The sequence below is a fragment of the Octopus sinensis genome, linkage group LG11, assembly GCF_006345805.1.
Source record: "Octopus sinensis linkage group LG11, ASM634580v1, whole genome shotgun sequence".
Classification (NCBI taxonomy): Eukaryota; Metazoa; Mollusca; class Cephalopoda; order Octopoda; family Octopodidae; genus Octopus; species Octopus sinensis.
Window position 1 is genome coordinate 1,898,938 of NC_043007.1, and position 12,806 is coordinate 1,911,743.

Consider the following 12,806-nt stretch of genomic DNA (forward strand, 5'->3'; position numbering starts at 1 on the left):
GCTCTTCTATTGTTACACGATATTATCACTCGATGCTGTTCCTTATCTCTGATTTATGTTTCTTCGTTATATTTCCTATTTTCATTATCGTTAATCCCCAGTAGTTTGCATTTGATAGCTTTTAAATTATTTATGCACATGCGGCTGCGTACACGTACAGATGTCTGTGCACCTACCTATTACCTATATACTTACGCACGCATATATACATTCACACGCACGTGCGCAGTCGTATACATTAAACTAATTGTTATTGAGTATATATATATATATATATATACATATTCCCATTAGTTTGCATTCAATATATTCAGAATCGCATTTGTGTGTGTGTTGATGTACACTGACATGTGTGTATGCATGTATTCTGCTGCACACCCATAAACGAATGCATGCAAACAGCCAGGCTTTACACTGAGCACATACAATGTACATAATCCCACAAGGTAACCGAATATGTAGATAGCTAAGCAATCACAGGATGAGCTGTATAAATTATAGTAATATATAAACTATAAATTATGAGGGTGTATAAATTGTTGATTCCCATCTGAATAATCTGACATTTCTTGCTGTTGCATTCTTCTAAATTTAATTCAGATTTTACAAGATAAAAAGTTTTATGGTCTGCTTTTCTTCATTTCTAATGCAGCCGTTTTATGCTCAAATTCAGCGCCATGCATTAAAGTATGTCTGTTCAATTTCCTTTTCATTTCAGTGGAACATTGCTGACTATTTCTACCAGAACCGTAATAAGATCCAGCAGGAGTTGGGTGGAGACTCTGGACAATCGGAGGACCAGCCCAATGCCGCCATGCTACCGTTTGATAGTCTATGGATGTGTCTCTTCTCTAAGCTTGGCGAACTGTGTGTTGACCAACGGCCAGCTACACGGAAAAGTGCTGGACAAACATTATTTTCAACCCTTTCCGCTCATGGCAGTTTGCTTCAGAAAGATACATGGAAAAAAGTACTTTGGCAAGTAAGGGAGTTTATTATGACCCTTGAAATTTGTTTCTTTTTAATTCCTATTTTTTTTAAGAAACACACAAAAGCCGTTCGATTCACTTCAACTTTTAAGTTTAATTTGTCAAAATATTTTTGTCGCTTTAAGACTGCGACCTGTTCACTGACAAAAATCCATGCTATGGGTTTCTTAAATGGCTTACAAACACCTTCCACGCTGCAATTGTTTTCGTTTCAGCACACGATCTCAGATCAAATCACTTGCTATGCAAGTACATCTCCGTAATTCCTTTTTTTTTGTTTTTCCCTAATTATTTGATCTTTTTCTCACCATATTTCTGTTGAAATATATTGTCTTTCTTTCAAATAATTTCAAATAATGAAGAATTATGTAGAATAACTTTGTCATTCCTAATCCTTTTGACACCAAACCCTCTTGAGACTATTCCTGATTCTATGATACCAAATTCCTGTTTTAAGTTCATCTAGGTTAAGATTTCCCATTAAAATTTCAAATTAAATTATGTTCTAAATACAGCTTAATAATGACAATGTTATTTTAGGAAACTTGTCATTATTTTTGAAAATTAGCTGAAATAAGGATTGTGTATTTCAACAGAAACAGTGTAACAAAAATGTTAATTTGAGGCTTGGAATATAAATTAGGAAATGTTCATTGAATGATTAAATTTAAATCACTTTTAAACAAAGAATTTTGCACCAAAAGACCAGAGGCAGTTTTAGTCTGGATGTGGCATCAAAAGGGTTAATACCATCTGAGTTAGTCATGGGTTCAATAATCCAAAATGACCCGTTAAGTTTAATATCTTCATTCATTATTTTCTTCAAGAACTGTTTTTTATTTTATTTATGTTCCAGACATCATCTCAATTACAGAAGACTTAGTTCTTTTTACTAAATCTATTCTGTTGAAATTCTTAACAATTTCTAAAGCCATGACATGTGTGGGCAGTGCTTTTAAAGAAGAGTCTGGTTACAGATTATTTTTAAATGTATATATCATCATCATCATTGTTTAACGTCCGTTTTCCATGCTAGCATGGGTTGGACGGTTCAACCGGGGTCTGGGAAGCCAGGAGGCTGCACAAGTCTCCAGTCTGATCTAGCGGTGTTTCTACAGCTGGATGCCATTCCTAACACCAACCACTCCATGAATGTAAACATATATATATATATATATATATTAAAAGACATAGACGTGATTTTTTTTTTTTACTTCTTACCATACTTTGAACCTCTTGACCCCTCACACATGCCCCTCTCCTCTCTCTTATTCTCTCTGTCAGTCAAGGAGCTCTTAAATTTTGAACATTACAAAGCCACCTCACTAGTGCCAGTGTCTGGAAAAGCTCTAGTATACTCTAGAAAATGGTCGGCATTAGGAAGAGTGTCCATCCATGGAACCCTGGCCAAAACTGAGATGTGATCCCTTAATCCGTTGGATCCCGTCGAACCATCCAAACCATTGTGCCAATATGGAAAGCATATCTGAAATGATGATGGTTTTAAGTTTTACTTATTTATTTCTTTGAGATTGACTTTAAGCCTTTAGCATTCAGATTTTTGTCCAGTTAAGTGCTTATTTATTCATATTGTTTGGAATTTCTCAGTCATTGTCCTGTAGCTTCAATATTGCATTGATGATGATCATCATAATCATCGTTTTACACTTGCTTTCCATGCTGGCATGGGTTGGATGGTTTGACTGAGTCCTGGCGAGGCAGGAGGCTGCACCAGGCTCCATTCTGATCTGGAAAAGTTTCTACAGCTAGATGCCCTTCCTAACACCAACCACTCCGAGAGTGTAGTGGGTGCTTTTACGTGCCACCGGCATGAATGCCAGTCAGGCGGTACTGGTAACAACTACGCTCAAATGGTGTTTTTTACTTGCCATCTGCACAGGAGTCAGTCTGACGGCACTGGCAATGACCACGCTTGAATGTTCTTTTCTATGTGCCACCGGCACAGGTGCCAGTAAGGCGACACTGACAATGATCATGCTTGAATGGTGCTTTTTACATTACACTGGCATGGGAACCAGTCAACAGCCCTGGCAACAATCATGCTTTTAACATTCCACTGGCACGGGTGCCATTCAGGCAGTACTGTCATCGGCCACGTCAGCGATTTTTATTTCACTTGCCTCAACAGGTCTTCGCAAGCAAAGTTTTTGCCCATGAATGAAGGATACTCATAAGTGGGCTGGTTATGCACCAGTCATAGGCTACAGGTTATGGTCTCACTTGGCTTGCTGGGGCTGCTCAAGAACAGCATATCTTCAAAGATCTCGGTCACTAGTCAATGCTTCGGTGAGGCCCAATGTTTGAAGGTTGTGCTTCACCACCTCACCCCAGGTCTTCCTGGGTCTACCTCATGATTTTATATTTTGAGAATGGTAGGGTAAGTGTAAGAGGTTGGATCTGGTCAGTTTTAACTGAAAACAAGTAGAATATTTTGGCCAGATATGTCCGGTTTAAATGCTAAAGGGTCAAATTCCTTCAACTCTTAGAGTGACTCTTTTACTCTTTTACTTGTTTCAGTCATTTGATTGCGGCCATGCTGGAGCACCGCCTTTAGTCAAATCAAATTGACCCCAGGACTTATTCTTTGTAAGCCCAGTACTTATTCTATTGGTCTCTTTTGCCAAACCACTAAGTTACAGGGACCTAAACACACCAGCATCAGTTGTCAAGTGATGTTGGGGGGAAAAACACTGATACACACACATACATACATATATATATATATATATATATATATACACATATATACGACAGGCTTCTTTCAGTTTCCGGCTACCAAATCCACTCATTAGGCTTTGGTTGGTTGGCCCGAGGCTATAGTAGAAGACACTTGCCCAAGGTGCCACGCAGTAGGACTGAACCCGAAACCATGTGGTTCGTAAGCAACCTACTTACCACACAGCCACTCCAAATTTTTTTATTGATTTCCTTATTGTAAAACCAAAACTGGAAAAGATTCCTGGCGATTTTGCTATCCAGAATATTTATGAAATAATATTGGTTGGCGTTAGGAAGGGCATCCAGCTGTAGAAACACTGCCAGATCAGACTGGAGCCTGGTGCAGCCTACTGGCTTCCCAGACCCCAGTTGAACCGTCTAACCCATGCTAGCATGGAAAACGGACGTTAAACTATGATGATGATGATTATGATTTATGCCTGCATCTTTTATTCAAACAGTTCAGCTCATTTTTATTGCTTCTTTATTACTATTATCATTTATTATCATATTGTTAAGCTTTATTTCCTATAATGATCTGATAATAACTGAAAAAAATCATTATTAAGGTATGATTAATTTACGCTAATTAATTTATGCTAATTAAGCTAATTTACTTTATTGGAAAAGAGATGACACCGAAATTGTTTCTTTGCTTGTTGAGCAGCGAATTTGCTCCTAGATTTCAAGATAATCCAAAAAATAATTTTCTGAAATTTATGTTAAAGAATTTAAGCTTTTATATAACATAGTTTAATTGATTTCTTTTGAATTCCATATGAAACCAATTTTTTTTTCTGGATTTTTCCTTTTTTTGTTTGGTTTGGTTTTGGTCTGGAGGGGTAGGGCTCTTTTATAGATTGTGTGACTTTTGGAAACAGGTGAACTCGGCATGATTAATGATATAAGTGGTTGATGGCTGCTTGAAAAAAAAAATGTGCCACGAATGATGGAACTCCATTGGGCTGAAATTCTAGGGAGCAGTCATCAGGCATAGGGGTCAGTGTAGGCCATAGAGATGAGGTGATGGGTACATAATACGAGAAATGAATGTGTAGGTGTAAATGGTTCAAGATCAGATCAGTCAACTCTCAGGAACAGAGGTCAAAGTATAAAAGGTCCCAGTATAAAATTTCGCAATGGAAAAAGTGTAGAGAGGAGACAGAATGCCTGTGGATCAGAAGTTTGATTGTGTTGAATGAGATGTTGAAATTCATTACAGAAATAAAACGATTTTAGTTTTGTTGAGCTGGGAAATGAATGGAATACCTCGTGTGTGTCTTGTGGCTAACCCCGCCTAAACAAAAATGGGTAATAGTCCTGGGTGTATATATATATATATCATCATCATGATCATCATCATCATTGTTGTCGCCATTTGATATCTGCTTTTCATGCTGGCATGGGTTGGACGGTTTGACTGAGGACTGGCGAGCCAGATGGCTGCACCAGGCTCCAATCTAATCTGCCCTTCCTAATGCCAACTACTCCAAGAGTGTAGTGGGTACTTTTATGTGCCACTGGCCCAAGGGCTAGTCAGGTGGTTCTGGCAGCGATCACGCTCAAAAGTTGTTTTTTATGCGCTACGTGCACGGCAGCCAGTCCTGCAGCACCGGCAACGACCACACTTGAATGTTGTTTTTCATGTGCCAGTAAGGCAATGCTGGCAACGATCGTGCTCGAATGGTGCTTTTTACATGCCACTGACACATGAGCCAATCTGTGGCCCTGGCAATGATCACGCACAGATGTGCTTCTAACATTCCACTGGCACGAGTGCCAATCAGGTGATACTGTCATCGGCCACGTCAGCAATTTTGATTTTGATTTTGCTTATATATATATATATACATATACTCTTTTACTCTGTTTTGCTTGTTTCAGTCATTTGACTGTGGCCATGCTGGAGCCCCGCCTTTAGTCGAGCAAATTGACCTCAGGACTTATTCTTTGTAAGCCTAGTACTTATTCAATCAGTCTCTTTTGCCAAACCGCTAAGTTACGGCGACTTAAACACACCAGCATCGGTTGTCAAGCGATGTTGGGGAGACTAACACAGACACACAAAACATATACACACATACACATATATATATATATATATATATATATATATATATATATATATATATATATATATACACATACATATATGTATATACACACACATATATATATATATATATATATATATATATATATATATATATATACATATATGTATATATATTGGGCTTTAGTAGAAGATGTTTACTTGATGTGCCTTTGCAGTGGAACTGATTTTAAAATCATGTGATTGTGAAGTAAGCTTCTAATCAGACAGCTTTGTAATAATGAAATTTTGGTTCGAGATTTAAATTTAAAATATGAACACTTTAATAGAAATGATTTGGGTGAAGTTGGTATTGAAAGGGTTAGAGAAGATTTCCTTTTTTTCTTTGTTTTGCTGTCTGTAATACTTAAATTGGAAAATAGTTACCAAAATCTGGTCCTGTCTAATATAACATTATTACACTTTGTTATAGTAGCCTACGATAATTCTGCTGTGTTGATGGCGAAGGAAGTTCTGGGCTAATACAAGGGTGCTAAATTCATCTATAACACAAGTTCCTGCATAATCACATCAATTTAGTTTGCTAAACATCATAGGCCTGCAATGCAAAGGTGCCCATTTTGGAGCAATTTGGTAAATTACTGATGGAATAACTTCTTTTATTAGTCTACAATCCAAGTAAATATCTACCAGGTGCTTTTTCTTTCCCTTTTTTGTGGGGAGGGAAGTTCAGTTAAATTCTTTCAAAATCTATTTGTCACAACCTCCTAGTTGCTCTTTTATGCTGAAAGAATTACTGACCACTATTGTAAAATAATAGGCTTTTAATAAAGACAGATATTTACATCAGCATAAATTGTAGAGTGCTGAAAAAGGCAAAAAAATGTTTTCCACATTAACCCCATAAACAAGTTTCTGGTGTTGGTTTTTAGCTGATAATTATTTGCTCAGAACCAATGAGAAGCTGATAAATTCTTCATGCAGAATAACTTGTACACTTTGAAAGGTTCTGGAAATGTGCAAACTCTTCCAAATGTCTTATTTCTTGGTCAGTTTTCCTAGCTGGTTTGTGTCTTAACCTAGACAACTACAGATGTATGCTTCCTTCTTATTTTAACATTAGTTGGTAGTGCAGTTCTATATTTAAGAGATGAGGAATTATATACATTGTTTACATTTGACGGATATTTCTCCTCATCTTGTTTGTTGTTAACAAATGGGCATATGGCGTAGTGGTTAAGAGCATGGGCTACTAACCCCAAGATTCCAAGTTCGATTCCTGGCACTGACCTGAATAATAATAATAATAATAATAATAATAATAATAATGGCGGCGGCAGTGATTTTAAAAAAATAGCATTGAAAAATAGCTTAGGAATTAGAACCCAGGTTCAAAATTTCCCCAAGACACCTGATGAAGGCTGGTGGGTATATCAGCTGAAACGTTGTGTTAACAACAAACAAGATGAGGACAAATGTCTGTTGAATGTAAATAATGTTAGTTGGTAGTGTCTTCACACATTCAAGTCTAACCACAGCTAAGTCTTACAATGTATTTCTGGGTAGTCTGTCATTACTTTATTAAGCTTGGTATCTGATATAGTTACTACCAGGGTGTGTAGAAAGTGGAAGCACACCCTAGGTATGTTTTGTTACAGGTCTCACAGAGGCGATGACCAAGACCCTTGGTATTATGTCATGCTTGAGAAGAAAACCCATCAAGCCAAGCAAAATTGCACCAGTGGCAGATACTGGTGTCGCGCAAATGGCACCCATGCTGGTGGTACATAGAAGCACCTATTACACTCTTAGAATGGTTGGCATTAGGAAGGGTATCCAACCGTAGACAACCATACCAAATCAGATTGGAGTCTGGTGCAGCCTCCCAGTTTACCAGCCCCAGTCAAACCATCCAACCCATGCCGGCATGGACAACAGACGTTAAATGATGATGATCCTTTGCCAGAGCAAAATAACAGTACCTTCTTACCGGTTGTATTAGAAGAACCTATTTCACCTACTTTTGGAAGGGCATCAGGTAATCGCTTGAATCCATGAGTCCTTTACTCTGCCTGTCAAGTTTGCATCATAAATTGGAAATAACCGGAAAAAGAATGAATTGTGGTGTATCATGAGTCTGGAGAGAACTGACTAACCATTTTGAAGATTGCTTCTTTTGTATGCTTAGTGATTGCAGACAAATACTCTCTCAAATGCTGGTGCCATGAAAATAATGCACCAAATACTCTCTGTAAGAAGAAGAAGCATCTAGCTGTGGAAATCATGTCAAAATAAAAGCAAAGGAGTGAGACATGGTCCTGTGACCACAGCTAGGAGAGGTGTAACCCCAAATGAGAAAGTGCTGACTCAAATTGTGAGGATCTCTCTAACCCATGCCATCTTGGAAAACCAACTTGAGATGATGATGACAATGACTCCAACACCCTCTCTGATTTTCATCTATGGTTCTATTATGTGTAGTTCATATGCACCAAATTGGTAAAGTTTGAAAATGCAGTTCTGAAACAAAAATACAAAACAGAAGTCTTGATGTGCAACAAAAGTTCTAAGAGCAGGCTTGAAATCAAAACCCCAAAATTAAATTTGCTAAACGTCTTTCATGCAAAAAGAAAAACAAAAGCTACGCTAATGTGGTTTTGTTATTTTTTTTTACCAAATTCTTCCTACTGTTATTAACTGTGTAGCTTCGTTAAGTCTACTGTAATTGATCAAGAATTGTTAATAATGCAGAGACTATCTGTCAATTGACAATAAAACATTTTTTTGTTGTTGTTTTCTTGCTTCTGTATTTGTTTGTTTTTTTTAATCTTTTTTTTATTGCATACTCACAAACAAACTCTGTGGTACAGCATGTGGGTGTTTGTTGCTGCGAAATAACTTCATTTTGTTACATTTGATGTAAAACGTTGTCAGTGTCAGTCGGTACATGTTAAGAAATTCCTACATGTGAACTTGAGGTAAACCAAGTGTATATAATAACATCTCACTTCTCTCCTACACTCAGCTGTTCAAAGTTGATTGTTTCACATGTTTAGGTACAATGTCTCTCTGTAATTTCCCAATATTTCCGAAATTCTTATTTGTTTTTCTGTCAGAAATTTTATCATCATTATTATCATTGTCATCATCATCATCATCATTATTATCATTATTATTATCATCATCATCATCATCATCATCATCAACATTATTATTATTATCATTATCATCATCATTATCATCATTATTATCATCATTATCATCATCATCATTATTATCATCATCATCATCATCATTATTATTATTATCATTATTATCATCTGGTAAGACAGCTGATGCTATATTCCTGGTAAGACAGCTTCAGAGAAATACCTAGCCAAAGGTAAGCCCTTGTACCTGGCTTTTGTTGACTTAGAGAAAGCCTTTGACAGGGTCCCCCGATCCCTTATCTGGTGGTCAATGAGGAAACTAGGGATAGATGAATGGTTAGTGAGAGCTGTGCGAGCCATGTACAGAGACGCAGCTAGTAAGGTGAGGGTTGGCAACGAGTACAGTGAAGAATTCCGGGTAGAGGTTGGGGTCCACCAAGGTTCAGTCCTCAGCCCCCTCCTATTTATCATAGTCCTCCAGGCAATAACGGAAGAATTTAAGACAGGATGCCCCTGGGAGCTCCTATATGCTGATGACCTTGCTCTAATTGCTGAGTCACTATCAGAACTGGAGGAGAAGTTTCAGGTGTGGAAACAAGGATTAGAATCGAAGGGCCTTAGAATCAACCTAGCCAAAACCAAAGTCCTAATAAGTAGGAAGGTGGACCAACCACAAACGACTTCAGGTAGATGGCCCTGCTCGATCTGTAAAAAAGGTGTAGGTAGAAACTCTATAAGGTGCACCAAGTGTAAGCTATGGACACATAAGAGGTGCAGCAATGTCAAAGGAAGGCTAACTAAGAAAATAGTTTTTGTCTGTGGCAGATGCTCAGGAGAAATAAACACTGGAAATGTGCAGAGACCAACTTCTACCACGTTCCAGGGAGACAAACTAGAAGTAGTTGATAGCTTCCGCTACCTAGGAGACCAAGTCAGTAGCGGGGGTGGGTGTGCTGAAAGTGTAACTGCTAGAGTAAGAATAGCCTGGGCAAAGTTTAGAGAGCTCTTACCCCTGCTGGTGACAAAAGGCCTCTCGCTAAGAGTAAAAGGCAGACTATATGATGCGTGTGTACGTACAGCCATGCTACATGGTAGTGAAACATGGGCCGTGACAGCTGAGGATATGCGTAAGCTTGCAAGAAATGAAGCCAGTATGCTCCGATGGATGTGTAATGTCAGTGTTCATAATCGTCAGAGTGTAAGTACTTTGAGAGAAAAGTTGAACCTAAGAAGTGTCAGTTGTGGTGTGCAAGAGAGACGGCTGCGCTGGTATGGTCATGTGACGAGAATGGCTGAAGATAGTTGTGTGCAAAAGTGCTACACCCTAGCAGTTGAGGGAACCTGTGGAAGAGGTAGACCCAGGAAAACCTGGGACGAGGTGGTGAAGCACGACCTTCGAACTTTAGGTCTCACCAAGGAAATGACTGAAGACCGAGTCCTATGGAAGTGTGCTGTGCATGAGAGGACCCGGCAGGACTAGTCAGGCCATATCCCGTGGCCCCTACCTGGGACGTAGTCGATCCACCTGTGCATACCTTCCTTCTTGTGACACTTGTGAAGACCTGCTGAGGCAAGTGAAAATCAATCAAAATAGATGAACATCAATGGAATTTGTATCTTTGTGGTACCAGTGCCTGTGGCACACAAGAAAACCATCCGAACGTGGCCGTAGCCAGTACCGCATCGACTGGCCTCCGTGCTGTGGGAACATGGTGGCACATAAAAACACCATCCGAAGACCCGGCAAGACTAGTCAGGTCATAACCCGTGGGCCCTACCTGGGACGTAGTCAGTCCACCTGTACATACCTTCCTTCTTGTGACACTTGTGAAGACCTGCTGAGGCAAGTGAAAATCAATTCAAATCAAAACAAATCAAAATAAAATGAACATCAATGGAATTTGTATCCTTGTGGTACCAGTGCCGGTGGCACACAAGAATCCATCCGAACATGGCCGTAGTCAGTACCGCTTGTGGTACCAGTGCCGGTGGCACACAAGAATCCATCCGAACGTGGCCGTAGTCAGTACCGCATCACTCGCCATCGTGCTGTGGGCACATAACAAACACCATCCGGTCGTGGCCGTTCGCCAGCCTCATCTAGCACCTGTGTCGGTGGCACATAAAAAGTAGTCAGTACCGCTTGTGGTACCAGTGCCGGTGGCACACAAGAATCCATCCGAACATGGCCGTAGTCAGTACCGCATCACTGGCCATCGTGCTGTGGGCACATAACAAACACCATCCGGTCGTGGCCGTTCGCCAGCCTCATCTAGCACCTGTGTCGGTGGCACATAAAAACACCTTCCGAAGACCCGGCAAGACTAGTCAGGCCATAAACCATGGCCCCTACCTGGGACGTAGTCAGTCCACCTGTGCATACCTTCCTCCTTGTGATACTTGTGAAGGCCTGTTGAGGCAAGTGAAAATCAAAATCAAAATCAAATCAAAACAAATCAAAATAGATGAACATCAATGGAATTTGTATCTTTGTGGTACCAGTGCCGGTGGCACACAAGAGAAAACCATCCGAAAGTGGCCGTAGCCAGTACCGCATCGACTGGCCTCCGTGCTGTGGGCACATGACAAACACCATCCGATCGTGGCCGTTCGCCGGCCTCATCTAGCACCTGTGTCGGTGGCACATAAAAACACCATCCGAAGACCCGGCAAGACTAGTCAGGCCATAACCCATGGCCCCTACCTGGGACATAGTCAGTCCACCTGTGCATACCTTCCTTCTTGTGACACTTGTGAAGACCTGTTGAGGCAAGTGAAAATCAAATCAAAACAAATCAAAATAGATGAACATCAATGGAATCTGTATCTTTGTGGTACCAGTGCCGGTGGCACACAAGAGAACCATCCGAACGTGGCCGTAGCCAGTTCCACATCGACCGGCCTCCGTGCTGTGGGCACGTAACAAACACCATCCGATCATGGCCGTTCGCCAGCCTCATTTGGCACCTGTGTCGGTGGCACATAAAAACACCTTCCGAAGACCCGGCAAGACTAGTCAGTCCACCTGTGCATACCTTCCTTCTTGTGACACTTGTGAAGACCGGTTGAGGCAAGTGAAAATCAAATCAAATCAAAATAGACAAAATAGATGAACATCAATGGAATTTGTATCCTGTGGTACCAGTGCCTGTGGCACACAAGAAATCCATCAGTGCCGTAGTCAGTGCGGTGGGCACATGACAAACACCATCCGATCGTGGCCGTTCGCCAGCCTCATCTAGCACCTGTGTCGGTGGCACATAAAAACACCATCCGAGCGTGGCCGTCTGCCAGCCTCGTCTGGCACCTGTGTCGGTGGCACATAAAAACACCATCCGAGCGTGGCCGTCTGCCAGCCTCGTCTGGCACCTGTGTCGGTGGCACATAAAAAACACCATCCGAGCGTGGCTGTCTGCCAGCCTCGTCTGGCACCTGTGTCGGTGGCACATAAAAAACACCATCCGAGCGTGGCCGTTTGCCAGCCTCGTCTGGCACCTGTGTCGGTGGCACATAAAATCACCCACTACACTCTCGGAGTGGTTGGCGTTAGGAAGGGCATCCAGCTGTAGAAACACTGCCAGATCTGACTGGACTGGTGCAGCTTTCGGGCTCCCCAGACCCCAGTTGAACCGTCCAACCCATGCTAGCATGGAAAGCGGACGTTAAATGATGATGATGATGATGATCATCATCATCATCATCATCAACATTATTATTATTATCATTATTATTATTATTATTATTATTATTATTATTATTATTATTATTATTATTATTATTATCATTATTATTATTATTATTATCATTATTATTATTATCATCAACATCATTATTATTATTATCATTATCAATGTTATTATTATTATTATTATTAAT

General features: G+C 40.2%; 1 protein-coding gene across 3 annotated transcripts in view; it reads left to right on the forward strand.

Moving 5' to 3' along the window:
- The window catches only part of LOC115217025 (protein MON2 homolog), a 794,357-nt gene that overhangs the window by 582,605 nt on the left and 198,946 nt on the right, over positions 1–12,806 (forward strand). For all 3 annotated transcript variants that reach the window (XM_036507025.1, XM_029786561.2, XM_036507026.1), the window contains one exon: positions 719–982. In XM_036507025.1, coding sequence (XP_036362918.1) covers positions 719–982 — 264 coding nt within the window. The remainder of the gene's footprint in view (positions 1–718; positions 983–12,806) is intronic.